Source organism: Elephas maximus, chromosome 24, assembly GCF_024166365.1.
Source record: "Elephas maximus indicus isolate mEleMax1 chromosome 24, mEleMax1 primary haplotype, whole genome shotgun sequence".
Lineage (NCBI taxonomy): Eukaryota > Metazoa > Chordata > Mammalia > Proboscidea > Elephantidae > Elephas > Elephas maximus.
In genome coordinates this window covers 50,687,250-50,715,000 of record NC_064842.1, presented here as the reverse complement: position 1 = coordinate 50,715,000, position 27,751 = coordinate 50,687,250, and the positions used below count along the sequence as shown (strand labels likewise).

At 37.5% G+C, this 27,751-nt stretch overlaps 1 protein-coding gene across 2 annotated transcripts in view; it reads right to left on the bottom strand.

Annotated features, from left to right (window-relative positions):
• The window catches only part of PLA2G4A (phospholipase A2 group IVA), a 166,091-nt gene that overhangs the window by 33,919 nt on the left and 104,421 nt on the right, over positions 1–27,751 (bottom strand). For both annotated transcript variants that reach the window (XM_049868059.1, XM_049868060.1), the window contains exons 8-12: positions 26,106–26,242; positions 18,517–18,739; positions 17,627–17,741; positions 8,879–9,016; positions 8,704–8,796 (exon numbers count right to left, since the gene is read on the bottom strand). In XM_049868059.1, coding sequence (XP_049724016.1) covers positions 8,704–8,796; positions 8,879–9,016; positions 17,627–17,741; positions 18,517–18,739; positions 26,106–26,242 — 706 coding nt within the window. The remainder of the gene's footprint in view (positions 1–8,703; positions 8,797–8,878; positions 9,017–17,626; positions 17,742–18,516; positions 18,740–26,105; positions 26,243–27,751) is intronic.

Below are 27,751 nucleotides of genomic sequence, written 5' to 3'. Positions count from 1 at the left end.
AGAAATTGACTTCAAATTTACAAGTATCAGTTGTCGGAAAAAAAAATTTTTTTAAACAGTTATTTTACTTGGAGTTCAAGAAGTTTCTCTTACCCACGAGCCGAATATTAAGAGTAAAAGCCAGACCCAAATGGAAAAACTACGTTTTTTTTTCTTAAACCAGGAAATGCTAAAATGCTTGCTACTCAACAACTTTGTCAATTTGCCTATTCTGGCTCAAAAAAACCAAAACAAAACAAAACCCACTGCCGTCAAGTTGATTCCAACTCATACTTACCCTATAGGACAGAGTAGAACTGCCCCATAGGGTTTCCAAGGAGCGCCTGGTGGATTCGAACTGCTGACGTTTTCCTTAGCAGCCAAACTCTTAGCCACTACGCCGCCAGGGCTTCCTGGCTTATAAAGTGTGGTCAAAAACAAACTCATTACCTCATGATTTAAAAAAAAGACTGTGCTTCCTTATTTTAATTTCAAGAGGTCTCATAGCTACAAATAGGTAAAAGGCCACATTTTCAGAAGTTACTTTTTTAATGCTAACTCGGTAACTATTACATACTTTGTCACCATGGAAACTTAAAACCTGTATTTAAGCTTCTGTAAAATCTCCAGTTCTCAGGAGCGTTTTTTCTTCATGCAGGGAGATGCTCACTGCAAACTGAGCAAATTGTTTATGAAATCATAGAGCAATCAAACATTGTGCTATTGTTTATTTTTAATAAACTTTTAATTCAGAGGTTTTTTTAGCAACTGTAACTAGCCTACTATAAGCAACTTGTTTTTAGAAACAAAATGACCTCCTTTCACGCATACAGATGAACTGCTTGAAATAAACCTTGTATTTTAATGTCTTTGTGTTCTGATTATTTTCAACAGCGATAAGACAATATTTTGGGGCTTTCAACTCAGAGGAATATAGTCATAACTTTTGGTCTCCCTATACCGCTGTGGGAAACCCTGGTGGCGCAGCAGTTAGAAGTTACAGCTGCTAACCAGAAGCTCAGAAGTTCGAATCCGCCAGGTGCTCCTTAGAAGCTATATGGGGCAGTTTTACTCTGTCCTGTAGGGTTGCTATGAGTCGGACTCGACGGCAACGGGTTTGGTTTTTTTGGTTTTATGCCACTCTGAGCATGTTTATTTATTACACCTACATAAACGGCAAGTGCACAAATGATTGAGTAATGGAAACGTTAACAAACGCTTGAGGCAGTAGAGTAACATTTATTTTGTATCTTTCGATTTATTTTTACCTGCATGATTATATAAATGAAATTCAATGAAAGAAAATGTTTCTTGACCAGTGTTACTATTACCCATTTCATAATTATTACAGAAAGGACTTTGGTTGTTTAGAGGAAGATAAGAGCTGACCCACTCCAGGTGTCATATAATTAGGTGTGCTTCTGGTCCTAGATGTATTTTGGAAGGAAGAAATGTTCTTCCCTTAAATACTTCCTCATTTGGTCACATTTGATACTTTAATTTAAGAAGATGTTTCACCAAAGTATTGTCTTCTTTATAAGTTTCACTGATTCCTCCAAGTTTTTTAAATAATACGAATAGCTAGATGTTCCAAGCTTTTATGTTTTCCATTTCTCTAGTATGGAGCCCTGGTGGTTCGGTGGTTAAGAACTTGGCTGCTAACCAAAAGGCTGGCAGTTCAAATCCACCATCTGCTCCTTGGAAACTCTGTGGGGCAGTTCTACTCAGTCCGATGGTGTTGCTATGAGTCAGAATCAACTCGATAGCAACAGGTTTGTTTTGTTTTTCGTATAATGTACCAGTCCATCTATTCAAAAGCATAAATTTCTCACATTCGAAACTGCTGAAGGAAGTAAAGACTTTTATTTAGAGTCACCTGACAGTGGTCCAATTTACCTTAAGATTTTTCCTTAGAAGGGAGAAAACAAACCACAACCACTTCTAAAACTCCCTTTAAGAGGTAGGACTTCAATCAGCCAATGGATGAAAGAGTCACCAGGAGTCCGCAGATTCACCTTTGCCACCTCCCTGGTTTCCTTTCCAGAAACCTTACTTAATCTGAGGCAACATTCATCCTGCTAGTTAGCGGATCTCAAGCACACAGTATTCACTCTGTCTGACACGTACAAAGGGTAAGTAAACAAGCTGACAAACCACTGCCCTAGAAGGAGACATCTCACAACAAAGAAAACATCCTCCTTTTCCTTGGCCTTTAGCCACCGCCTAACTCTTTTTCAGATGTGTTATTTCAGTCCTATTCTCTTCCTGCCTTAGGGGGAAAACATAACCCACCCTAGGTTTGTTGTGATTATTCAACAGAGAAATGGCCACATACCATGTGGTGCCTCTACTCTCCCCCCCGTCCTCCCCCCCACAATTCTCACATAATTTAGAGAAGAACTATTCATTGCCACAGAATTAGAGTTGCGAACAGAGCAATCAGCTGGGGCATAATGTTCATTAAAATAAACCAGGTAAGATCATTTCAGCTTTATACACGTTGCCGGGTAGTTTCCTTTTAGAGAATGTAGTCAGTATTCTAGGTCATAACAGGCTGAGGGGTTCAGGCAACCTCGGCTGCTTACTAACTCAGGGATGCTCAGAGGACAGGAGCAGTACAAGCACAAAGTGCTTTAAAAAAAAAAATTATTATAAATCTTTGGCTCTAATGAAATAAGATCACTTTTCCATTACTTATTAAGAGCTATTCAAACAAATGGTACTCTTGAAGAAAATATCAAGGGCAGTGGAAGTTTACTGTACTTAATATAAATATAAAATACCAAATAACTAAAATCAATTCTTGCAGGAGCAACGACAGCACTACTTATGAGCCAATTTACAGCATTCTAACTAATGCTACATTTGTATTCTTTTTTTGCTTATAAAGCTTAATTAAATCAACTGCTATTGCCTGGGATAACCAAAGACAGCTGGTCAAAAAACCCCATGGAAAGCTTTTACATGCAAGCTTTCTTCAAATGAATTCGTCATTGTCATTTATGCTCCTCTATAAACTTCTCTGTTCTCAAAAAGACCAGTGGTACTTCAAGGTCAGAGAAGAGATAATAGCCAGCTGTGCTGATAGCAGTACCCTTCACCCTGCTGGGCTGGCCTTAAATTCAGATTTAATATTCCACTGATTCTCCCCACTACCAGTCAAAACAGCCATAACAAAAGTCAGTGTTGGTTAGAATACAGACAGCAATCTTGGGGGGGGCGGGGTGGTGAGGGATACTGAGTATATATATATGTTTTTGAACATTTTATTGTGCTTTAGGTGAAAGTTCACACAGCAAGTTAGTTTTCCATACACAAATTGTTCCGTGACATTGGTTGCAATCCCCACAATGTGTCAGCACTTTCTCCATTTCCGCCCTGGGTTCCTTGTTTCCATTAGTCAGGTTTCCCTCCCCTCTGCCTTCATATCTTTGCTTTTGGGCAAATGTTGCCCTTTTGGTTTCCTGTAGTTCATTGTTCTCAGGGGTACATTCCTCGTGGGTGTTACGGTTTATTTCAGAGGTTAGTCTATCATTTGGCTGGAAGGTGACCTCCAGAAGTGACTTCAGTTCCAAATCAGAGAATGTCTTAGGGCAGTTGTCTCAGGTTTTCCTCAAGTCTCTACCAGACCAGTAAATCTGGTCTTTTTAATGAATTTTCATTTTGTTCTACATTTTTCTCCCATTCTAATGTGTTCCTGGTCAGTGGTAGCTGGGCACCATCTAGCTCTTTTAATCTCGGGCTACAGGTGGCAGTGGTTCCTGTGGGTCATTAATCCTTGTGCTAATTGCTTCCTTGAGTCTTCAGTTTTTTTTTTCACTCTCCTTTGCTCCAGATGGAAAGAGACCAATAGTTGTATCCCAGATTTTTTTTTTAGATGACTGCTCACAAGGTTTTAGGACCCCAGTCGCTACCCACCAAACTAGGATGTAGAACATTATCTTTGTTAACTATGTTATGCCAATAGACCTAGGTGACCCCCAACTCCATGGCCCTTAGCCTTCAAGCCCAGTAACTCAGTCCCTCAAGATGTTTGGTTATGTCTAAGAAGTTTCCATAACTGTGTCCTGTATGTGCTCTATTATATATGTGAGTATGCATGTAGCACATACAAATATGTATGTAGAAATATCCACAGCTATACTAAAAAAAAAAAAAAATATACTAGTTTGTTTTTTTTTATATACCTGTATATACACACGGGTGTACTCTTGTTTATAACCTCCCACACTTATTTAGCATACATATCTAGCTATGTATCCAATCACAAATTATTTCTAATTACTGTTGTTGTATGATTACATATGTTATAGTATTTACCATACCCATTGCTGTCAAGTTGATTCTGACTCATAGCAACTCTATCGGAGAGAGCAGAACTGTCCCATTGGGTTCCCCAGGAATGGCTGGTGGATTTGAACTGCCGACCTTTGGTTTGCAGCCAAGCGCTCAACCACTGTGCCACCAGGGCTCCAGTATTTACCATAAAACCAAAAAAACCCCATTACTGTAGAGTTCATTACGACTCATGTCAACCCTATAGGACAGAGTAGAACTACCCCATAGAATTTCCAAGGAGTGTCTGGTGGATTCCAACTGCCGACATTTTGGTTAGCAGCCATACCTCTTAACCACTATGCCACCAGCGTTTCTGTATTTACCATCCAAAAACCGAACCCACTGCCGTTGAGTTGATTCTGACTCATAGCGACCCTATAGGACAGACTAGAACTGCCCCATAGAGTTTCCAAGGAGTTCCTGGCAGATTCAAACTGCTGACCCTTTGGTTAGCAGCCATAGCACTTAACCACTAAGCCACCAGGGTTTCCGTATTAGTTGCCATTTATTCTTGCATACCTCTCAGTGTCTTCCTTTGCATTGGTCATGTTGCACTGACTTCCCTCATATTGTGTATTGCCTTTCCCTTCACCAGAGTTAACACATGTCTACTATCTAGTTTGCGATTTTCCCTCCCTCCAGATCCATTCCTGGTAACCAACAAAGAATGTTTCTTTCTGTGTGTAAACCTATTCTTGACTTTTTATAATAGTGGTCTCACACAATATTTGTCCTTTTGTGATTGACTTATTTCACTCAGCATAATGTCCTCCAGATTTATCCATGTTGTGAGATGTTTCATGGATTCATAATTGTTCTTCATCATTCCGTAGCATTCCATTGTATGCATGTACCACAATTTGTTTATCCATTCATCTGCTGAGGAACACTTAGGTCGTTTCTACCTTTTTGCTATTGTGAATGATGCTGCAACGAACGTGAGTGTGCATATGTCTATTTGCGTCACAGTTGTTATTTCTCTAAGATATATATACCTAAGAGTGGGACTGCTGGATTGTACAGTATTTCTATTTCTAGCTTTTTAAGGAACCACCACACCATTTTCCATAGTGGTTGTACCATATCATAATCCCATCGGAAGTGTGTAAGAGTTCTAATCTCCCTACAATCTTCCAGTATTTGTTGTTTTCTGTTTTTTTCATCAGTGCCATTTTTGCCAGAGTAAGGTGGTATCTCATTGTAGTTTTGATTTCATTTCTCTAACGGCTAAAAATTGAGAGCATCTTTCATGTGTTTGTTAGCTGCTTGAATGTGTTCTTGGTAAAGTGTCTGTTCAGATTCTTTGCCCATTTTTCATTGGATTGTTTGTCTTTCTGTTGTTGAGGCATTGAAGTTTTCTATAAATTTTAGAGATTAGATCTTTGTCAGATATGTCATTGCCAAAAAAATTTTCCCGGTCTATAGGTTCTCTTTTTACTCTTGAAGTGAAGTCTTTTGATGAGCCTAAGTATTTATTTTTCAGGAGATCCCAGTTATCTAATTTATCTTCTGTTGTTTGTGTATTTTTAGTTATGTTTGATAGTGTATTTATGCCATGAATTAGAGCCCCTAGCTTTATCTTTATGTTTTCTTCCATGAACTTTATAGTTTTAGGCTTAACATTTAGGTCTTTGATCCACTTTAAGACAGTTTTTATGTTTGGTATGAAGTATGTATCCTATTTCATTTTTCTGCAAACGGATATCCAGTTTTGCCAGCACCATTTGTTAAAGAGACATTTCTGGTCCCGTGTTTTCAGTTTTGTTCCTTTATTTTACTTTCGAGAGTTCTTCATCTGGGTTGGTATCTGGGTGATGCTGTCATGTGTCTTAATCTCAGGATGTTGTCTGATGTCCTTGGTTCTCCATCTGAAGGACTCCCTTTGATATTTCTTGTACGGTTGGTTTGCTTTTTACAAATTCCCTTAATTACTGTTTATCTGCAAATGTCCTAGTTCCACCACATATTTGAGAGACAATTTTGCTGGATATATAATTCTTGGTTGGCAATTCTTTTCTTTCAGAGTTTTATATATATCATCCCTTTACCTTCTTGTCTGCATGGTTTCTGAATAGAAATCAGAGCTTAGTCTTATTGATGTCTCTTTGTATGTGATATTTTCATTTTGCCCAAGCTGCTCTCAGAATTTGTTCTTTGTCTTTGGTTTTGGGAAGTTTGATTATAATATGTCTTGGTGATTTTCTTTTGGGGTCTTTCCTATATGGGGTTTCTTGAGCTTCTTGGATGGAAACCACCTCATCTTTCATGATATTAGGGAAGTTCTCTGCCAACAAATCTTCAAAAATTATCTCTGCTGTTCAATTTTTGTCTCCCCCTGTTCTGGAATTCCAGTCACAAGTAAATTCTTCCTCTCAATAGTCTCCCACATAATTCTTAGGTTTTCTTCATGACTTTTTCTGATTGTTCCTCAACCAAATTAGTATCAAGGGATTTGTCCTCTATTCCACTGATTCTTTCTTCCATTGATTCAATTCTACTTCTATGTCCTTCCATTGAGTTATTTCTTTCTGATATTTTATTGTTAATCTTCTGGATTTCTAGTTGCTGTTTCTGTAAAGTTTCTAATAGTCTATTTATTTTGTCATTTTGTTTTTATATTATTTTACTGAATTCCTCTAGAGTTTTCTCTGTTTTGCTTGGCTTTGTCTGTGTTTTCCTTGATCTCTTTGAGGATTTCATATATAAATGTTTTGAATTCCTTATCAGGTAGTTCCATTACCATTTCTTTCTCAGGAAGATTTTTCTGCCATCTTATTTTGGTCACTTGCTTGAGTCATCTTGTCTTTCTTCTTTATATGATTTGATATTTTCTACTGTCTCTGAGGCATTATGGTGTTATTTTTTTTATTGCCTGATTGTATGTTTATTTGCTTTGTCCTGATTTTTTTGTTTTGTTTTGTTTTGTTTTGATATATCAGGGTGGATATGACAGGTGTGATCAGCTAGTCTTTAGTCTGGCAGCACAGGAGGACTCACCACCTGTCTCTGGGTGGGCAAGGCAGTGGCTGGCAGCGTGAGCACTGGTCTCTGTTCACTAGTCATGTGGGGCAGCTGAGGATGGGCTGTGCAGGCATTGGCTGCTGCCTGTCATTGATCCAGAGGCATACAAGCAGGCAATGGTACTTGCTCAGTGGGCAAGGCAGCGGGCAGGGGTGAGTGGTATGTGAATGGGGGTGCAGAAGCTCACTCTCAGATGCTCACTGGGTCAGCGGGCAGGGGTGTGTGTTGGGTGAATGGGTGCATGGGAGCATGCTCTCTGGCACTCATGGGATGGCAGGTATGTCTTGTGGTGGGTGAGAGGGAACATGGGGCACACCCTCTGCTGTTCATCGGGTTGGCAGGGGGGGCAGTGGATGGGGCTGCATTGGGGGTAAAGCGGGAATCATACTGTGATCCTAGAGCAAGTGGCGTGGCAGGGGTATGAGGGCTCCTGCTGCCAATGATCAGGAAGGTGGAGGAAGGGAGAGTGTACTCCTCTGGTAACCAGATGTGAGTGTCTAGGTACTTCCTGCCAGGAGGGGGGTGGTTACCTGGAGTCCCGTAGGGTGGGGGGCCCCCTGCTGACACGCTATGGATCTATTACTCCATGTGTGCCACCCACTACAATGACAGGTGAGTAGGCCTGAATGTATATTTTGTTTTACTTGCTTTAAGTCAATTTTATTCATCAAAGAAAATATGTTTCTCTGGCATTATTCTTATCAAAAATGAAAACCACCAGACCTTTTAAATTCTGAAATACTGGTATTAAGTTATAAATTAGTAACTTAATGTATATGCATTTATACTTAATTTCTTTAATTTTTAAATTCATTATGGGCCATTAAGTTAGACTTACAGAAATGAATTCATTCGTTATGCTTTACTAGAGGTTATATGAAAGATTTTTTTTCTTCTTTTTCTTATAAACTAGTAGCTACAAGAAACTAACAGAATTCTCCTGAGTTGGTATTTAAAGGAAAAAATAAACTGTGAAAAGCATGAATTTAAATATTATATTGTGTTCAATCATTGATGAAGGTAATGTTTAAAAAGTTTTCCTTAGTTGATTAAAGGAGAAATCACTAACAAAAATGGTATACTTCCGTGTATAGTGAGGAAAAGGAATGGAGATGTCCTAGTGACAATTATTCTTAGTGATGAATACTTTTTATGAATTGCACAATCTCAATGTGAGACCAATACTTAAGCAATTTACATATGATTTTTAGAAACTATTTAGGTTAATTCAACCAAATTATTAACAACTTTAGAATAATTACAATCTTTGTGATGATTTAATTTCTCTCTCACAGTCTCTCTAGATAGATAGATACACGCTAATGATATTTATCATATAGCTTTGTAAACATGTTTTTACAATACCTAATTCTTCCTCCATTGTGGAACCTTTACTTTGTGAAGCAGAAACACCCAAGACTCTGTTGAATAATATAGAAAAAGCACTTCCCCAGACACCTAAAATAAAGCAAAAACAGAAGATAATTTAGTATTCACCAGGACTTAAACAAATTAGCCATAATAGACTTTGATCACTTACCCATTAAAAAATGCAAGGGATTTTCTTCATATTTCTTCACAACTGTTCCCATAAAAAATTTGCTTCCAAATAAGTCAGGGGCCATAAAAGTACCATATTTAGCCATGCCAATCTCATATGGACTAAATTCAACCCAATCTGAAAGCATTTAAAAAACAACACAATCAATTAATAGAAAAATGTCGCAAAGATCATTTCAATAAAGCCATGATTATTCTCATTCATTTATTTAAAATATTAAGATAAAAACATTAACCAAATGCCTCTTATGTATCTGACATTCTGTAGAAGTTGATGACAAAAAAAGCTTATAGTTGAATAAGACAAGACAACACAAAAAGAGCTCTGTAATATACACAAATCGAATGTCATTTTCCATTTCAAAACTCAGACATCTTTTATAAAGTCCATCTTAATTCTAAAGAGTGGAAAACTGAAAACTGTTGACTCAGATGTATAATCCGTGAAAGAAATAGAAGAAACTGAACTCTTTCTTTCTGACAATATAAACAGTCTATGAATGGGGAAGAAAATGTTTTCTAACATTTCCCTTTCCTTCCTCTTCATTTAATTTTGCTTTAAATAATTTTTTTTTTATTATCAAGCATTTATTCTAAATACTAAGATAACGATGCATGATATCTTAGAAACACCATGATATAGGGTCAGTAGACTATACTGTCTAAGAAGCAAGGCCCTGGAGCAGACTGCTTGGGTCCAAATCCCATTCTGCTGCTTATTAAGTGAGCAACCTTGGTCAGATTATTTGCCCTCTTCTGTCTTGGCTCCTGAATAAAAACACGGTAGCTTGTAGGGTTATTGTGAGGACCCAATGAGTTAAGAAATGTAAAAAATTTAGATAAGGCACAGCACATAGTAATAGCTCAATCAATGGTAAACCAAAAAACCAAACCCACTGCCGTCGAGTTGATTCCGACTCATAGCGACTCTATAGGACAGAGTAGAACTACCCCGTAGAGTTTCCAAGAAGTGCCTGATGGATTCGAACTGCCAACCTCTTGGTTAATAGCTGTAGCACTTAACCACTATACCACCAGGGTTTCCCAATCAATGGTAGCCACTATCATATCTAATCCCATGGCTATAACTGCATTTAATAATTATAAGAATGTTTAAAAAAAGAAAAAAAAAAAAACCCATTGCCATTGAGTTGATTCTGACTCATAGTGATCTTACAGGACAGAGAAACAGTGCCACATAGATTTTTCAAGGCTATAATCTTTATGGAAGCAGACTGCACATCTTTCTCCCATAGAGCGGCTGACAGGTTCAAACTGCTGACCTTTCAGATAGCAGCCAAGTGCTTAAGCACTGTACCACCAAGGCTCCATATATGAATGTGAGAGTTTCCATAAGGAACTCTTGGTTTTCGACTCTCATTTACTATACTTGCAATTTTCTTGGTTTTTCTCTTAGTAAATGATACTGCTACCTATTGTTTTCAAGCAAAAAGGCTTTAGTACCATCCTTGTTCCACTACCTATCAGTTTGTCATACTGTGGTGGCTTGTGTGTCACTATGATGCTAGAGGCTATGTCACCAACATTTCAAATACCAGCAGGGTCACCCATGTGGGACGGGTTTCAGCAAAGCTTCCAGATTAAGACAGACTAGGAAGAAAACCTTGGCAATCTGCTTCCAAAAATTAGCCAATGGAAACCTATGGATCACAACAGAATATTGTTTGACATAGTACTGGAACATGAGCCCCCTAGGTTGGAAGGTATTCAAAACATGATTGGTAAAGAACTATCTCAGCAGTGGACTCAAACATACAATCGTCATGAAGATGGCACAGGACCAGACGAAGTTTTCTTCTGTTATACATAAGGCCATCATGAGTCAGAGTCAACCTGACAGCAACTAACATACATACCTAACATTATTCTTGTTGGCCTGTTTTCCCTCTCATTCATTATCTGAAAAATCAAGTGCTGTAGGTTCTGTCATCACATACCATCATATGTATACTGGTCACTTACCCACTTGTCCCCCATGACCACACTGGTGCAAGCTGCCATAAACTCTCTGCTAGATCGCCACAATGAAAAGCAAACCAAACTCATTGCCATCGAGTCGATTCTAATTCATAGCAACCCTATACAACAGAGTAGAACTGTCCCATAGGGTTTCTTTACAGAAGCACACTGCCACATCTTTCTCCTGCAGACTGGCTGGTGAGTTCAAACTCCCAACCTTCTTTCTGGTTTGCAGCCAAGTGCTTTAATCACTGTGCCAGCAGGGCTCCTCGAACTCTGTTGCTCTATGGTGTTTTGGATACCCCATAGACAGAATGGATTTTTTTAAATATAAGTCAGGGCATACCAACACCAGCTGAAAGGTTTCCTAAGGCTTCTCATTATATTGAAAACAAAAATGTGGTTGACAAGGCTCCATGACAGTCTGGATCCTGCTCCCTGTCTTGACCACAACTCCTAATCAATGTCCTGTCAGGTTTCGTCTTGTTATTCTACTTCAGCCACACAGATCTTCTTGCTGTTCCTCAAACAGGCCAAGCTCATTCTCACCTCAGTGCCTCTACATTTGCTATTCCCTTTTGCAATTATGAAGCTTCCTCATTCTTAATGTTTAGTTCAAGGTCTTTGTTGACCATCCTCTCTAAAGCAGACCCACCACTATCCATTCCTGCACAACCTATAACCCTCTGTCCTGCTGCTTTACTTTTTTTTTCTGTTTATCCCTTTCTGCAATTATAACGTGTCTGCAATTCCTTCCAAAACAATACAAAAAAAAAAAAAAAATTCAAAATCCATAAGCTTTTTCATTAAGTCAGTGGTAAACCTGAACTGAACTCATTTAGTAGAGAAATCGGTCTTAAAATGATGTGGAAATCTTTTTATTCTTTATACATCCCACTCCATGCAAGTATGGATACATTCTGCTAAAGAAACACTACTATTAGGTTCTAAGATCTCACTGGGAGTATTATATAACATACAGTATAGACAATGTATTAATTTTAAAGTCTAAGAGATTCTGAATTCCAGAACATACCTGTCCCCAAAAGTTTTGAAAAAAGAAACATGGCCCTATATGTATTGTTTATTCAATGGTAGATTGGAACATTCTACTTTCATGAAGGAAGTTATGAAATAACAATGGTGATGAGGTAACATTTAAATTCAATTCAAATCAATGTCAAAAGATGAATAAAATGTCACGTATAACGCACACCAGAGAGTAGTGTTTTATAATGATTTACATGGAATTAGAGAAACACGATTAGCAATGAATCAGAGGCTGTTATGAAAATTTCTGTATCACTACAAGTAATTTCCTATCTTTAGATTTCACACCCGTATCTTGGGTTATTGAATCATAAAAACTTTCTGGTTCCTTTATTCTAGCTATGCTTTTGTTATTAATACTGTGGCACACAGTAATTGCAGACATTCTCAAGAGCTAAGATTTGCCCTCTGATCCTTGTGGAAGAACTCACCACAGCTGTGTGTGACTATTACCCCACTGTTACTGACTTATGCATCCCAAACTTGGACCTCTCTCCTGAAATTCCATCTGCACATGTCCAACTTCCTGCTGGGCTTTCACAAGCACGTATGTTGTCATCACATCCCACTGTACTTGCCTGGAAAGCAGCTTATCACCTTTTCTCCCAAATTAGTGTATGGTTTACAAAAGCCACACAATCACAGCTCAGTAAAGTTTTGTTTTGGTTTGCTGTGTTTTTTACTGGAACCACTATTTTACTCCCTTATATCAAATCCATTATCACATCTCCCTGATAACTTGCAGGCCTTTCACATCTGTCCGCTCCGTTTGTTCTCTCCTTATCAGTATCTCCCTAGTTCCAGAATTTTATTAGCAAAACCACAGTGATATCCCTGCTTCTAATTCCTTTTCTTTCCATCTATCTATATGAGTTGTCAAAGTACTTTTTTAAGAACACTACTTAAATAATTTTATTGCTTTGACCAAAAGGATTAAATATATTCTATCATTATGAAAATTAAGTAAAAAAATTTCTCTCTGGAATTCAAAGCTTTCCATAATTTGACACAAAAGGTTTTTGTAAATATACCACCTAGTCTTCACCAGTATATACATAAGTCTGAGGCTAATTTCTTTCTAAAACAAATAAAGAAATAAATGGCATAGAATTCATTCTGATTCATGGCAACTGCATTTGTGGCAGAGTTGAAATGCTCTGTTGAGTTTTCAAGGCTATGACCTTTCAGAAATAGATCACCAGGCCTTTCTTCCAAGGTGCCTATGGGTGAGTTCAAATTGGCAATCTTTTGGTTAGTAGTCAAGCACTTTACTGCTTGTGCCATCCAAGACTCCGCAGTTTCTTTTTACTGCTCCCCAAAACACACCTTCAATTTTTTCTTCTGAGCATGTTCTCGTACTGTTTCCACACGATGATACTTTTCACCTCCATTTACTAGATCTTTCCAAGTTCAACTTGAATCTGGGTCCCATCTCCCCCATGAAGTCTTTCTTATGACTATTCAAAATTTCTATGGTAATTTATATTTATATCAGTTTTACACAGAATAGCAGATAATATTATACATATGTGACTTTTCCCTGCTTTCTTTTAACTTTTGTTTTTATTTTATATTTATTTTATTTTAACTTTCTTGAGGAAAAGTGCAACATTTTTACTTCTATTGTGTCTGTCAAAGAACTTACCATGATGCTGAGTGCATAAGTAGTACGCAGTAAATTAATTTATTGATCAGCAGATATTTAAAAAATTTCAAGTTCTCTGACCAATATAGTGAAATGAAGTGGTCACAGAATATGTAACAGTTTAAACAGCTGTTTGTTTGTTTTAAACTTTCCAAAGGGGAAGATGTTTAAAATTATTCTTAGGAGGAGATAAAAAAACTTCTCTAGAGTTGGTGAAGTTGTGAATAAAACTTTTATAAACTAAAATAATTCAATTCTTTAATTTTTAAAATATAGCTCAGAGAATATTTTAACTTTTTTTTTCTGAATAGTCATTTTCAATCTAAGCAACTTTCAAAGGAATAAAGTACAGCCATGTCTCTGTTTTTTTTAATTTTTTTTTCTTCAAGCATTCAAGTTAAACTACTTGAACTTTCATGACATGCATCTCTGAATGTCTTATCTGGGTACGAGCTCTACATAAATAATGTTTGATGGCTTCATCTGATCCTGTTGGAAGGCACAGTTCAAACATCCTTATCACAGAAGCTTAACAATGGACAGTTAATGATGTCTTGTCTCAGTAACTATATCGCAGTTGGGCAGATGGTCAAATCAGACACATCCAGGGCCAAAGACTACTAACTAAAGATAAAACAGCCTTTTCTTATGCTAGGTCAATCCAAAATGTTCTCATGTTAAAACATTATTTATTCTTTAATTATTTCTCTTGAGAGTGACTATCAACTAAAAATTCAGAATAAAAAGTAGCCACTGTGAAAATGTCATAGCAATCATACAATCATAATAAAACTATTATATATTTTATGTCTCTTTTCAGTTTTCAGTCTTGTCTTATGCACATTTAATGTGATTATCATAATAATTCCCTAAAATAAAACTGATGAGTATTATTATCCTTATTTAATAATAAGGAGAAGGAGTCCTGGTAGTACAATGATTAAGTGCTTGCCTGCTAAATGAAAGGCTGAAGGTTCGAATCTATCAGTAATTCCATGGGAGGAAAGACCTGGAGATCTGCTCCCTTAAATATTACAGCCTAGGAAGCCCTATGCGGCAATTCTACTCTGTCCTATAGGATTGCTATGAGTCAGAAGCGCCTTGATGACACACAACAACAACACAATGCTTTCAGGGTGGAAGATGATTTATTTGTTAGTGAATAGATTTGACTGGCACGCTAGTGGTATTTACTGGCCAATTTCAAATAAAAATTTCAAGACTCCACAGATAATAACTATGGGAAAGAAGAAAGGGGGCAGGGGAAAGGATGGAGGGAGAGAGGGAGGGAGGAAAGGAAGGATGGAGGGAAGAAGGAAGGAAGGCCAAAATAAAGAAAGAAAGAAAAAAGAAGAAAACCCCTTGCATCACAGTATTTGCCTTTCTTATATAATAAAGTCTCAGCTGACCACTTTGGACTCCATCACAGTCAATCTGGTTCCTTATTTCTGCTGAGCATGCCACGGTTATTCCAGACTCCTACTGCAGGTCTTACCCCCTCTCAACCCAATAATTAAGTTCTTCTTTCATATATAAATTCTATTTTATCTTTAAGGTCCCACCTTTCCCATACAGTTTTTTACTCTAAATTGCTAAGAGTTACTGGAAAGCTAATTGGGATTGCTGCTATTTTTGGCACTTTATATACTGTATCTCATATATTTAGCAAAACACTGTGAGGAGAGTCTTATCCTCATTTAACAGATGAGGAAACTGAGGCTAAAAAGGTTACTTTATTAAGGTTACAGTTCAAAATAACATTTCTGCACTCTCTTGTGCATTAACTTCTTTAATAAGTATTATAAATTTCCCAAACAGATTATGAGGTCCTATAGAACCGGAATTATATGTGCCGTGGAGGAGTTTTACCCTTCGCATCTGGGTTACTACACTCAAATGGTCAGTAATCAGAGAAATCATGGTGGTGTTAAAAATAGAGCAAAGGATTTTTTGAGACCAATCCCCAGCTCTGCTACTTACTTTTTAGGTAGCAATGTGAAATAATTTAATCTTTTTGAGGTTGCTTTTTTCTTCTGTAAAGCAGAGCTAAAAATATCTCCCTCCTGATTATTGTAAAAATTGAATAAGATAATAAATATGATAAATGCTTTGGGAATCATAAGCACGATAAAAAAAAAATTGTTGAATGAAGCACATGTGCACCCTCTTAATAAACTGCCATATTTTATGCAAATAACGTGCCGGCCGTGCCCTCCCCCCAGAGGTATTTTCATAAGCACACTATGCTAATTTTTTTATAGTAACATGTGGAAGAGGATTGGCATGGCAACGCTTATAAGAGTGCCTCGTGGGGAGGAGGGGCACAACCAGCAAAGAAACACAGAAGGTACCTGTCATTTGTGTAAAAACACAGTATTCAAAATACTTCCCTGACAGTTTTTTAGTAGTCAGTTGAGAAGAAAATGAAACAATAAAATTGTGAATGGATTCTGGATATATATCTGTTAATTACACTGCATTCACAATGATGTTTTCTGCTCAGAGTGTGGCCAATGTCACTGAGCTAACTTTCCTAAAAATACAATGAACTCTGTCAGCCTTAGTCAGGAGTACCACCATACTGTAGGTTGAGATTGGCTGAGGCCCCCAAAGATTTGATGTCACACACTGTTAGAGCACCAGATGAGAAGAGGAACAACAGCAGAAATAGGTGTTTACTCCATAGATAAGTGGCAACTTGGGTGAAGGGTAAAACAGCACACAATACTATGGAAGCTAGCACAACTTGTACAAGGCAAGGCCATGGAAGCTCCACAGACACATCGAAACTCCACGAGGGACTGAATTGCTGGGGTGAGGGCTGTGGGGGTCATGGTTTCAGGGAACATTTTTAGCTCAATTTGTATAACACGGTTTATAAAGAAAATGTTCTACATTCTACTTTGGTGAGTAGCATCTGGGGTCTTAAAAGCCTGTGAGTGGCCATCTAGAACACTCCACTGGTATCACCCCTTCAGGAGCAAGGTAGAATGAAGAAAACTAAAGATACAAAGGACTAATGGACTACATCTACCATGGCCTCCACCAGACTGAGTCCAGTACAACTAGATGGTGCCCAGCTACCACCACTGACTGCTCTGACAGGGATCACAATAGAGGGTCCCAGGTAGAACTGGAGAAAAATGTAGAACAAAATTCTAACTCAAAAGGAAAGACCTGACTTGCTGACTGGACAGAGACTGGAGAAACCTTGAGAGTTGGGCCCCCTGACACCCTTTCAGCTCAGCAACGAAGTCACTCCTGAGGTTCACCCTTCAGCCAAAGATTGGTGAGGCCCATAAAACAAAATGAGATGAAAGGGGCACACCAGCCCAGGGGCAAGGACAAGAAGGCAGGAGGGGACAGGAAAGCTGGTAATAGGGAACTCAAGGTTGAGAAGGGAGAGTGTTGACATTTCATGGGCTGTTAACCAATGTCACAAAGCAATATGTGTACTGTTTAATAAGAAACTAGTTTGTTCTGTAAACCTTCATCTAAAGTACAATAATAAATAAATAAAAAGAAAAGAAAAATCGGTGTTTACCTCTGAGATTTAATAAGCAGAAAAGTGGAAGCATTTTATTTATTAGCTGCCACAACCATAGACTAGTATTTTTTAGGCTCTGAATTATAAAAATTAGAATACTGCTTTGAATGATAACTATATATCATATGACTTAATTTAATGAAAATATAACCAGCAAACAAAAGAAAAGACATTTTCTGAAGGCACTAGACATAACATTTTGTTAAAAGTCACTGAGAAATGGACAATTAGTTATTGAATAGATTCATGTTTTTTATTTTATAGATTTTTTTTTCATTTTTCTGACTAAAATGACTATACATTAGTTACTAGTTTTATGGAATATTTCCAACAACCAGAAAATCCATCTAGCTTAATATGTTCTTATATTTTCAAATATTCTTATATTACAGAAAATGCATTAATCTAAACAACTAAGATTGCTTCTGACCTTCTTCTAAAGGAAATAATTGGAAACCACAGTTGAAAGATTCCAGGAAATGTTCTGGAAGGTGGGAATTACATACCTGCAAACATCAACTCCGAAACATCGGGTTTGACATGGAGACAGGTGAAAAGAGGTAAAGGGCATTGTGCAGTGTTGACTTTTTCCTTCAAACTACTTAACGTAGTGTTCATTCTCTGCCCATAGAAAAAAGAACTGATTTTAAATATACAAACAGATATAGACAGAAAGCTATTTAAAATAGTATTTCCAATTTGAGAGTTTGCTAAAATAATATTTTATAATTAAAAAAATAAGCCTTACTACATCTAGAAATCTCCAGGTCATGGGTAAACAACAAAAACTAGGTTTTATGGAAGTAATTGTCTTCATTCTTAAAGCAACCGTGGCTCTAAGGACTACCTACATTTGACTGGAGAACAATTTGATAACTATAGAGCCCAGACAGAATTTTGCCCCAGGACTGACTCCCTGGCACACACAGACTCTTCTCCATCTCCTCCACTTTATCTTCAGAAGAAGTCATGCGTCAAGTGGGCTTGTTCCATGTGATACACTTCCTTTTATGACTCTCTCCAGGTAACTTACATTCTTCCTCTACTTTAAATATACTTCCTTTATTCACCTCCTCATCTAAAGAGATTCCAATTGGGTGGTTGGGGATAGGCAGGGAATCGCAAGTTAATACGTGTATTTTCCAAAGGAAAACAAAAGCCTTCCCCACACGTCAAAACTAAGATATAGTTTGAATGAATTAATAAGCACGAGTTTGAAATGTAAAAGCAGTTGTAACAGATGGCACGGAGTACGTGCTCAGGACACACTGTTGAAAGAATAAGCTGAGTCAAGGGATTTTTATAAAATGTATCCCCTTTTCTTTAATTCAAAACACTACCATATATATTACCTACTTGTATTATTGAAAGAATTGTAGATTTGACCATAGCTTACATTGTGAATTAGTGTTTCTCCTATTAACATTCCAAAGATATCAGTAAAGGTGACAGGTTGCCCAGAGCTTTTCTTCTTCCATAAAGACTCAACATATCGTTTAATCTTCTGTGGTGTGAGAAGTAAAAGGGGATTGTGGCTAACATTTTTCATTAACTCTTCATTAATCTCCTCTGGCCCTTTCTCTGGAAAATCAGGATCAGAATATAAGGTTGACATGTACCTGCAGAGAAAACAAAACACGGCAGAGATAAAGAGCATACAAAGTAGTCTTCAAGGAAAGTAGGCACTAAGAAAAGTAAAAAATGGAGGAAATATTTGGTTAACTTAATTATCTGATGATATTAATGTATTTAAACAAAGAACAAGGACATCAGGTTTGGTAAATGGAGAGCAAACAAAAATGAGGGAAACCTTCAATGAGATAGATTGGCACAATAGCCACAACAATGGGCTCAAACACACCAAGGATCATGAAGGTGGCACGTTACCAGCCAATGTTTTGTTCTGTTATGCACAAGGTCACCAGGAGTTGAAGCTGACTCCATGGCCGCTAGCAACGACAACAATAACACCAGAGCAAGAACTGGTCTACGAAGGAAGCCAATTAAAGGAGAGATCTCTGAGGAAATGTGGGACTGTCCAGAGGAGGCAAAGTCCTGGTAGGCTTACTCCCTACTGTCTAGTCTTCCATGGATGTGTCTCACTGTCAGACTACAACAGCCTGATGACAGCACATTTGAGTCATATGACTAAATGGATTCCTCTTGATGCAATACTAGTCCGAGAATGGCGTAATCTGACTGATTAGGAACAGGTAGAAAATGTGCTGTCCAAACTATTGAAAAAGCCTAATTTTCCTGATCAAGGCATCTTTTTTTCCAGTTGACCAACTTTCTGGTTTTAATCATCTTTCTGTTGTGAGCTTTGTTAGTGCTAGATGGAATCCCAAACCTTCAAGCCTTAACAGCTATGGATCTCTGCATTTCTGAGCATGAAATTTGGAAGGTGAAATCCTGTAAATGAATAGGTCATTAAGGTAAATGCCTCCCTGTGAAACCTTTCAACTATCAACCACTTCTAGCTAGACTGGAAATCACTATGTACTTTGGCATTTGATATTTAGACAATAAATATTCAGTTAACATCCTCCTTCCCAGTTCTTATAAAAAAAAAGAAAAAAAAATCTTTTTTTTTTTCTTATAGCGAACATTAATTATTTATTTATAACTCTGTCTCTCTTAATAAACTGTGAATTGCTTGAGGGAAAGAACTATGCTTATCCTTTTTATTTTCCTTCATCTCAGTGATAAGCAAGCGTCTGACAGATGGCAAATACATTATAGTGAACTGTTAAGCTGAGAGAAAAACAAAATAAAATAAGCATTCCACTACTTTGTCCAACCAAAGAGAAAACAGCACACATTTTAATCTCCTATTTCCTTGTGATTCAAATCAAAAATGTCTATCATAGTAGTTTATCTTCTGTTTGGGTCCCTACTAACTTCTAGGAATTGGGCAGGTTAAATGCTTGTATGCTGTTGTCTTAAAGACTCACAATGGCTTTAGATTAAATTTAAATTTAATGATGAGGAAAGAGAGTGTGAACTTTGACATAATTATCAGAATGAATGGCTTGTGTATCTTTCAAGCAATTTAAGCTGTATTTTGATAGATACTTGGTGATTATACCAGGGTTGAGTTCAGAGAAAGCCATTTGGTTTATCTTTACCACATATTTGTGGAAAAGCTTCGGAATCCAATTTGTGTTATAAAGGTATTTTTAGGATTTGGATTTTTTTTTTTTTTGCTGAACATGTATTCCGTTTTGTGTTTACTGTCACTCTCCATTTACTAATTTACAATTATTCTCAATTTGTCTCCAAGAAACTCTGAATTCGGCAAGAAATTCTAATTTAATGTCAAGTGGGAATAATTTGGTTTCAAAAACTGAAATTCTATATAAAAGATCAAAAAATAAATAAAACTTACCAGCCGATAGAGGACAGAGTTTAAATTTTAATTCTCCAATTACTAATTGGGGATACTTGGAGCATGTTATCTAAATTCACCAATCCCCTTGGTGATTAGGGTCCGTGCCCTGGAGTAGTCAAGCCAATGAAATGTACTCCAAATTAGATAGAGAGAGAAAGTTTATTTAGGTGGTGACACCAATAGGCAGTCCAGCAGCAATGCAGGGCGTGTTTATGGAGTCCCAAAAGGCAATTTCACATTAAAGCTTATATATCATGATTGCAAGAGTTTCAATCTATCTTTGGCATGTAGCCCACAGATGGCATGGCTGGATGAGTTATTCATTACAAGATTATTACAAGAGACTCTTTATCAGGCTAAAGACATACATGCTGGACATCTTATCAGGCTAAAGATATACATGCCAGACATCTGGGCTCTAATCTTTGCGTGGGGGTTTATAAGTTACAGGTGGCTGGACAGAACAAAACAAAGTCATTAATAAATCTGGAAAAATTTGCCTCTGATTGTTTCAACATATTTACATGATGGGAAACCTCATTCTCTCCATATAAATGCATTTAGGTTAAGTGTGAAATTTAAAAAGTTAAATTATGCCAGAGGGCAAGGACTTCTCAGTTCAGGCCATGCCTCCAAATCATGTGGTTTTAAAAACTCCAGTGCCTGAGTCCCCCCCAGAATCTTCAAGGGTGAGCATTTAGAGTATAGGGTTGCTATGAGTTGGATTCGACTCGACAGCAGTGGGTTTGGTTTTGGTTTTGGGTGCTTGAAATTGCCACAACTGATTCTTATGCATCACTGAGATACAGAATGACTGGAGAAACCATTGACATTAGAGGAACAAATATCCTAAACCCTAAAGAAATCTTTATCTTAATTTTTCCCATAAAATGCAGTTATATGTGCATTTTGTCAAACAGTCGTTAAACAAATATTGCCTAAGGCAGACCAGGCACTGTGCTAGGCAGGAGAGATTCACTAGCCAACAAGATAAACATCGTCCCCACCTTGAACAACGTAGTATCTCCAACATATATCTTGATTTTTCTAGCCTGTCATTTCTTATGTGCTAACTTATGTTAAAATTGTGTCTTTTTTTCCAATGTTCCAGAATTTTTCAGACTGATGAACTGAAAGTTCTCATTCTTGGATTCCATTTTAGTTAATGAATTGGACCCTATTGCCTATACAAGCAGAGCTTTTAGATGGTAATGCCATACAAACCAGGAAGTGAATATCCAATAGCTTCTTAGATCAGTGCCCAGCTATGCTGAAGAACAGAGCTGTGCTAACTCGAGAGAACACAGAACTACTGTCATGATTCTCACAGTTCACTCATGTCTGTTCTACAGGTTGTCTAATGTTTATATTTAATGAGCAACAAGTATCATCCAAAAGTAATTTCAGAATAATTACCATAAAGGTAGTAGCAGTTAAAAGAGAAGATTTGTCCTACATAAAATTATCTTTTATGATCATAGAAACTTGCTGGAAGGTGTCGGGATTCTCCAGATATTTCCGGATTACCTTATTTGTGCCAAATAATGGTCAAGTATAAGCAGAATATAAAACCTTACACAACACAGAAGTGTAATTTGCAATTTGTTTTGTAATGTGTAATTTGTTTTTCCAAGTCTTTCCGAATTTCTTCCTTTGAACTTTTTACCTTCTCATCTATGCTTTTCAAAAGAGACTGTTAGTATGAGTCACCCTGACCACCTTTTTTCTGTCTCAGGAAGTGTCTCTTCTCCATAGTTAACACCTTCATGGATGCTTTTATCTTGTCCTGTCCTGTCTCTGCCTGGATCCTTCTGTTTCTTATCTTCCATCTACCCCTCTATGCTATTTTCTTCACCTCAGACTTCTACGAAAATGGTCAAGTCTCTTAAATGCTGAAAACAGAACAAATAAAAACTCTTTCCTGGGTCCTATATTCTCTTCAAACAATGATTCTGTCTCATTCCTCCCTTTCCAGCCAAACTGCTTAAAATAATTGTTGTGTTAGGTGCAGTCGAGTTGGCTCCCAACTCATGGTGACCCCACACACAACAGGATCGAACCGTTGTGATCCGTAGGGTTTTCAGGGGCAGGTCTCTAGCCCTTTCTCCCTGGTCTGTCTTAGTCTGGAAGCGCCTTCGAAGTCTGTTCAACACCACAGCAACACCAAAGTCTCCACGACAGACAGGTAGTGGCAGTGCTGGAGGTACATTGGCCAGGAATGGAATTGAGCCTGCTGCATGTCAAGGGAGAACTCCATCACTGAACTGTCACTGCCCCCTGCTTAAAATAATACATGGCTCTCAGTAGGTTCACTTTTCTACCTTTCCCACTCTTTCCATTCACTTCTTATTGTTTCCAATTTCATTATGAAAAGCACATTTTATTTATTTTGCCTAGTGGTTCTTGCGAAAACCACTAACAGAATCCAACCCCAGGCTTTCACTCAGCCTCTCACGGGGTTTTACTTCTATTAAAATATACCCTTTACTTCTTGAAACACTCCCCACCCTTGACCTCGGATGTCACCTTTTTTTTGCTTCTCTTTTTTTTCCTAAAGGCTGCTTTGCAATGTCCACGAAGGCTTTCTTTCCTTTGTCTGTCTATTGAGTTTGGGGATGTTCTGGTTGGGTCAATTCTAACTTCTAGTGGCTCCATGTGTGCAGAGTAGAGCTGCTCCATAGGGTTTTCAAGGCTGTGACTTTTCAGAAGCAAATCACCAGGCCTGTCTTCCAAGGTGCCTCTAGGTGGAATTGAACCATTAACTTTTTGGCTAGTTGTACAGCACTTAACCATTTGCACCATCCATGGATTGTATTGGTAAATATCAATTTCACAAATTGCTGAAATTACCAGGTGAAGACATATAGATAGAATAGAATGGAAGGCCTGGAGGAAAGCCCACATTAAGGAGAAAAATAGTGGAATTAGTAAAGAAAATATAGAGTGGAGAGCAATGACAGAGGATGAAATAGAACCAAAAAGGCAGGATAGAGGGTTTTAAAAGAGGGACAAGTCATCTGTGTGAAATATTTAAACCTTTCACCCACCCTCACTAAAGAAATCAAGGAGAATGAGGACTTCATAAAACACCTTACATTTGGAAATTAGGTGGTCTCAGGATGAAAATTTCACATAAGGAGTTAAAGACTGAGTAATCTTTACAGAAATAAATTTATAAGGGGAGAATGATCTTGAGGGAATTAAATATTGAAAGACAGCACACAAGTTTAAGTATATATAAATGTGTGTGCAATGGTTGTCCTGTAACATTTAAAATTCTCTTAATTACATTTTATAGGACTTTTTTTCAGACCCCTGACTGGAGAATGTAAGAAGGGCTTGCCCCAAGTCTGTAACTAAAGCAGTGACTGCAGCTCTAATCAAGCCTACAGACACACAATTATACTCCCCAAATCAGCACTCAGAGCCTAGTCTTCGTTAGATGAGTTTAGGAAAGTAAGCTTCCTACAGTGTATTAGTCAGTGACGGACAACAGGATCTAACCAATAGTGAGTACAGAGAAAGAAAACCGCCCGAAGAATAATAACAAAATGATTGAGTAGGTGAACTCTTCTAAGGGTCCAAATTTTTCCATCACATTACTCATTAAACAGGCAAGTGCCTGCTCTTCCCTTCAGGGGAAAGAGTAATGATGGGCAACACCCTTCTCTCAGAAGAGATAAAACATTTTCAGGGTGCAGACAAGGAAGGTGAGAACCATGCTGTAGGTTTTTGTTTTATAACTGAAGAATCTGGTTCCAAAATATTCAAGAAACCATAGATAATTCAAATGTGAAATGCCATCTTGACTATAGCTGTCCAAGAGACGGGTGTGGTGTTATAGAAAGAACCATTCTAATGGAGGTCCAAACGTCTAGATGTGAATTCTGGATCTGCTGGTGATCTTGGCCAAATCACTTTTGAGTCAAAATTTCTTTAACTGAAAAGTGAAGAAACTCATATCCATCTCACAATATGAGATGGCACAGAAACTTTAAAATGCTAGACCTATCTAATATGCTAGATAAGCCTCACCATGGTTGTGTGACTAGAAAGGCCTTTTAAGTCAAAATTCCACACTTTGTAATAAGGTGATATTCTTATTTGAGACATCTGAGTAAAGACTTTTATCTGATTTTCAGCTCACTTATTTGAGGTAGGAAGAAAAAAAAAGTATGTGGTATCTCCTTTTGAAAATGTTTTGTAAATATATTTGTTAAAAGCCAAATGTACAGGGTACAAATATACATTCAAATGTTTTAACCCTGCATCCAAATTTTGCTGAGCTAAAATATATATTAAAGCATTAATTTCATATTTAGTTAGATACAAATTAGTGAAATTTATTGCATTTCTGCGTTCAATGGTTGTTTTGCTTCTTCTGTGAGCTAAGGTATCTTGCATTTCATTCTATTTGCCCTAAAGAAGAAAATGAATACCTGGTGAATCATGTCAACTTAGACATGTTTGCTGCAAGACTACAAATCAGAAAATTATAAGAAGATTAAATTAATTATGGGTGGAGTATATTATTCCACTTCTATGATATTTATCTAGAATTATTTCAGTTGATCTTTTTATTTTATATTTTAGCAACATTTTAAGTTACAATCAGGTTGAAAAGGAATCAACTTATGGCAAGAGTCATTATTAGATACAGATTTGCCTTCAAAAGACATTTTAAGAACCAGATTGTTTCATTAAGTTAGAACATTTCAGTAGTTTGAAGTTAGTGTTTGATTTTCTAAATTCCCTTTTCTCTTCTAATATTTGAGTTAGATAAATTCTAAACATTTAGAATGATAAAGCTAAGATTAAAAATGCATACTTATAGTTTCATGGTGTAGCTCAGTCAATTGGCATAACATAGTTCATAAGCTTTATGTTCTACAGTTGAGTTTGGCAAATACCATCTGGGGTCTTAAAAGCTTGTGAGTGGCCATCTAAGGTACAACTATTGGTTCTGTACTCCTCTGGAGCAATAGAGAAAGAAGGAAACCAAAGACTCAAAGAACTAGTCTACAGGACTAATAGCTTACACGAACCACAGCCTCATCCATCCTGAGACCAGAAGAACTAGATAGTGCCTGGCTACCACTACTAACCATTCTAACCAGGGACACAATAACTGGTGCTAGACAGAACAGAAGAAAAATGTAAAACAAAACTCAAATTCTTAAAAAAGGGCAGGCTTATTGGACTGGTAGAGACTAGATGAACCCCTGAGACTATTGTCCTGAGATACCCTTTAAACACCGTATTAAAACCACACCCCGAGGTCATCTTTCAGATAAATAACAGATTGGCTCATAAAATAAACAATGTCACCCATGAGTACTCCTTTTAAAAATCATCATTATGAGACCAAATGGCCAATATTTACTTTAAAGAAAAATGAAAAGGTAATCGGTGGGTAGGGAAGCTAGATTAATGGAAACAGAACAACCAGAATGAGAATGTTAACACATTGTGAAAAATGTACCCAATGTTACTGAACAATATGTATAGAAATTGTTAAATGGGATCCTAATTTGCTACATGTACTTTCACTGAAAACACAATAAAATATTATAATTTTAAAAATGCATACTAACCATGTGGAGCCAGAAAGACCAGCAATGTAGGTGGCGCAATCCAAAATCCCTGATTCATACAGTGCCTTCATCACACCGGAGAAGCCCACCATGGCTCGGAAGCCCCCACCTGAGCCCAATATGGCCACCACAGGCACCTGGGATGATAAAACAAAGAGCTCACATGCAAAGTAAAAATCATAAATATATTTCCTTTTAGTCCTAAGTTTTATATTGTGCATTCCACATTTATTGTAAAGGGCTGTAATTTCATTCATACCTTGATGCTAACTAATTTTTTAAAGAAAAAAACAACATTTCATATGAGAAAATCAAGAATCAATGTTTATTGGGAAGCAGACATTATTAAAATGACCAACTTACACTATTCATCACTAACAACAACAATAACACTTTATATTTGTTCGACATCTTGTAGTTTTTGGCTTGCTTTCAGGCACACTGTTTTATTTTATCCCCTCAGAATCTAGTAAGGTGAGCAGAACAGAACTATCTGTCCATTTTACAGATGAAAGTTCCAAAAGGGTAGCATTACTTGCCTAAAATCAGCTGGTAATCTGGAGGTGAACAAGCACCTTGCCTTCTTATTCTCGGTCCAGAAACCTTACTGCTCCTTTATGCTGACTTATTTCAAAATACATTCTATTATTCCAGCCATAAAAAAGCACTTGATCAACTTAACAATACCTAGAGACTTTATTCATTTTTTAATTCATTCAGTAAAATTGATTAAGTAGCCTCTGTGTATCAGGCATTGTGGGTGGATCTGGGCAATATGGTTGATTTATATGAGGCAAAAATAAAATAATAACTATGACAATAATAACTATAGTGATAGATGACATTCACTGAACACGTACTATTTGGTAGGGACTTTCTTAGCCTTTTACTGAAATTCCCTCATTTAATCTTCCCCAAAAGCCCTACGGGGTTTCCATCTTACAAATGAGGAAACCAAGACTCGGAAGCCAACATCTTTCAAACGAGTCCAAGGTCCTACAACCAATAAGTGGTGGAATAAGGATTCAAACCTTAGGAGTTTAACTCCTGAATCCAGGCGAATGCTACTATGCCTCACTACAATAAAGTACTAGAGGCTGGAGGAAGTATGAGGATTTTGGGGGGTGTGGTCAAGTCTCATCAGAGCAATTCCAGGGGTTAAGGAAGCTTCACAGACCAAAAAAGGGGAAGCAGGAGCTTAATTTTAAAGATGGGTAGATATTCCACAGGGACAGTTCGGAGTAGGGAAAAAGGCTACTCTGACAGTAGAAGCATCATTAGTCACCAACAGGAGATAGAGAAGGAGACAGACTGGCTGTAATGTGAAAAAAGCATGCAAGTGTTTGTTTATTTATTTGGGGGTAGTGAAGTTGTCACATGACAACCCTGGTGGCGTAGTGGTTAAGTGCTACGGCTGCGAACCAAAGGGTCGGCAGTTCAGATCCACCAGGCTCTCCTTGGAAACTCTATGGGGCAGTTCTACTCTGTCCTATAGGGTCGCGACTCGAGGGCACTGGGTTTGGTTTTGGGTTTGAAGTTGTCATACTCTCCGTGATCCCTAACCATTATTGCCTAAGAGAGCTGGTTGCTTTTCTATCCCTGCGGAAATGCATTTCAAAGTATGCATCACTTTTACCAAATCCATG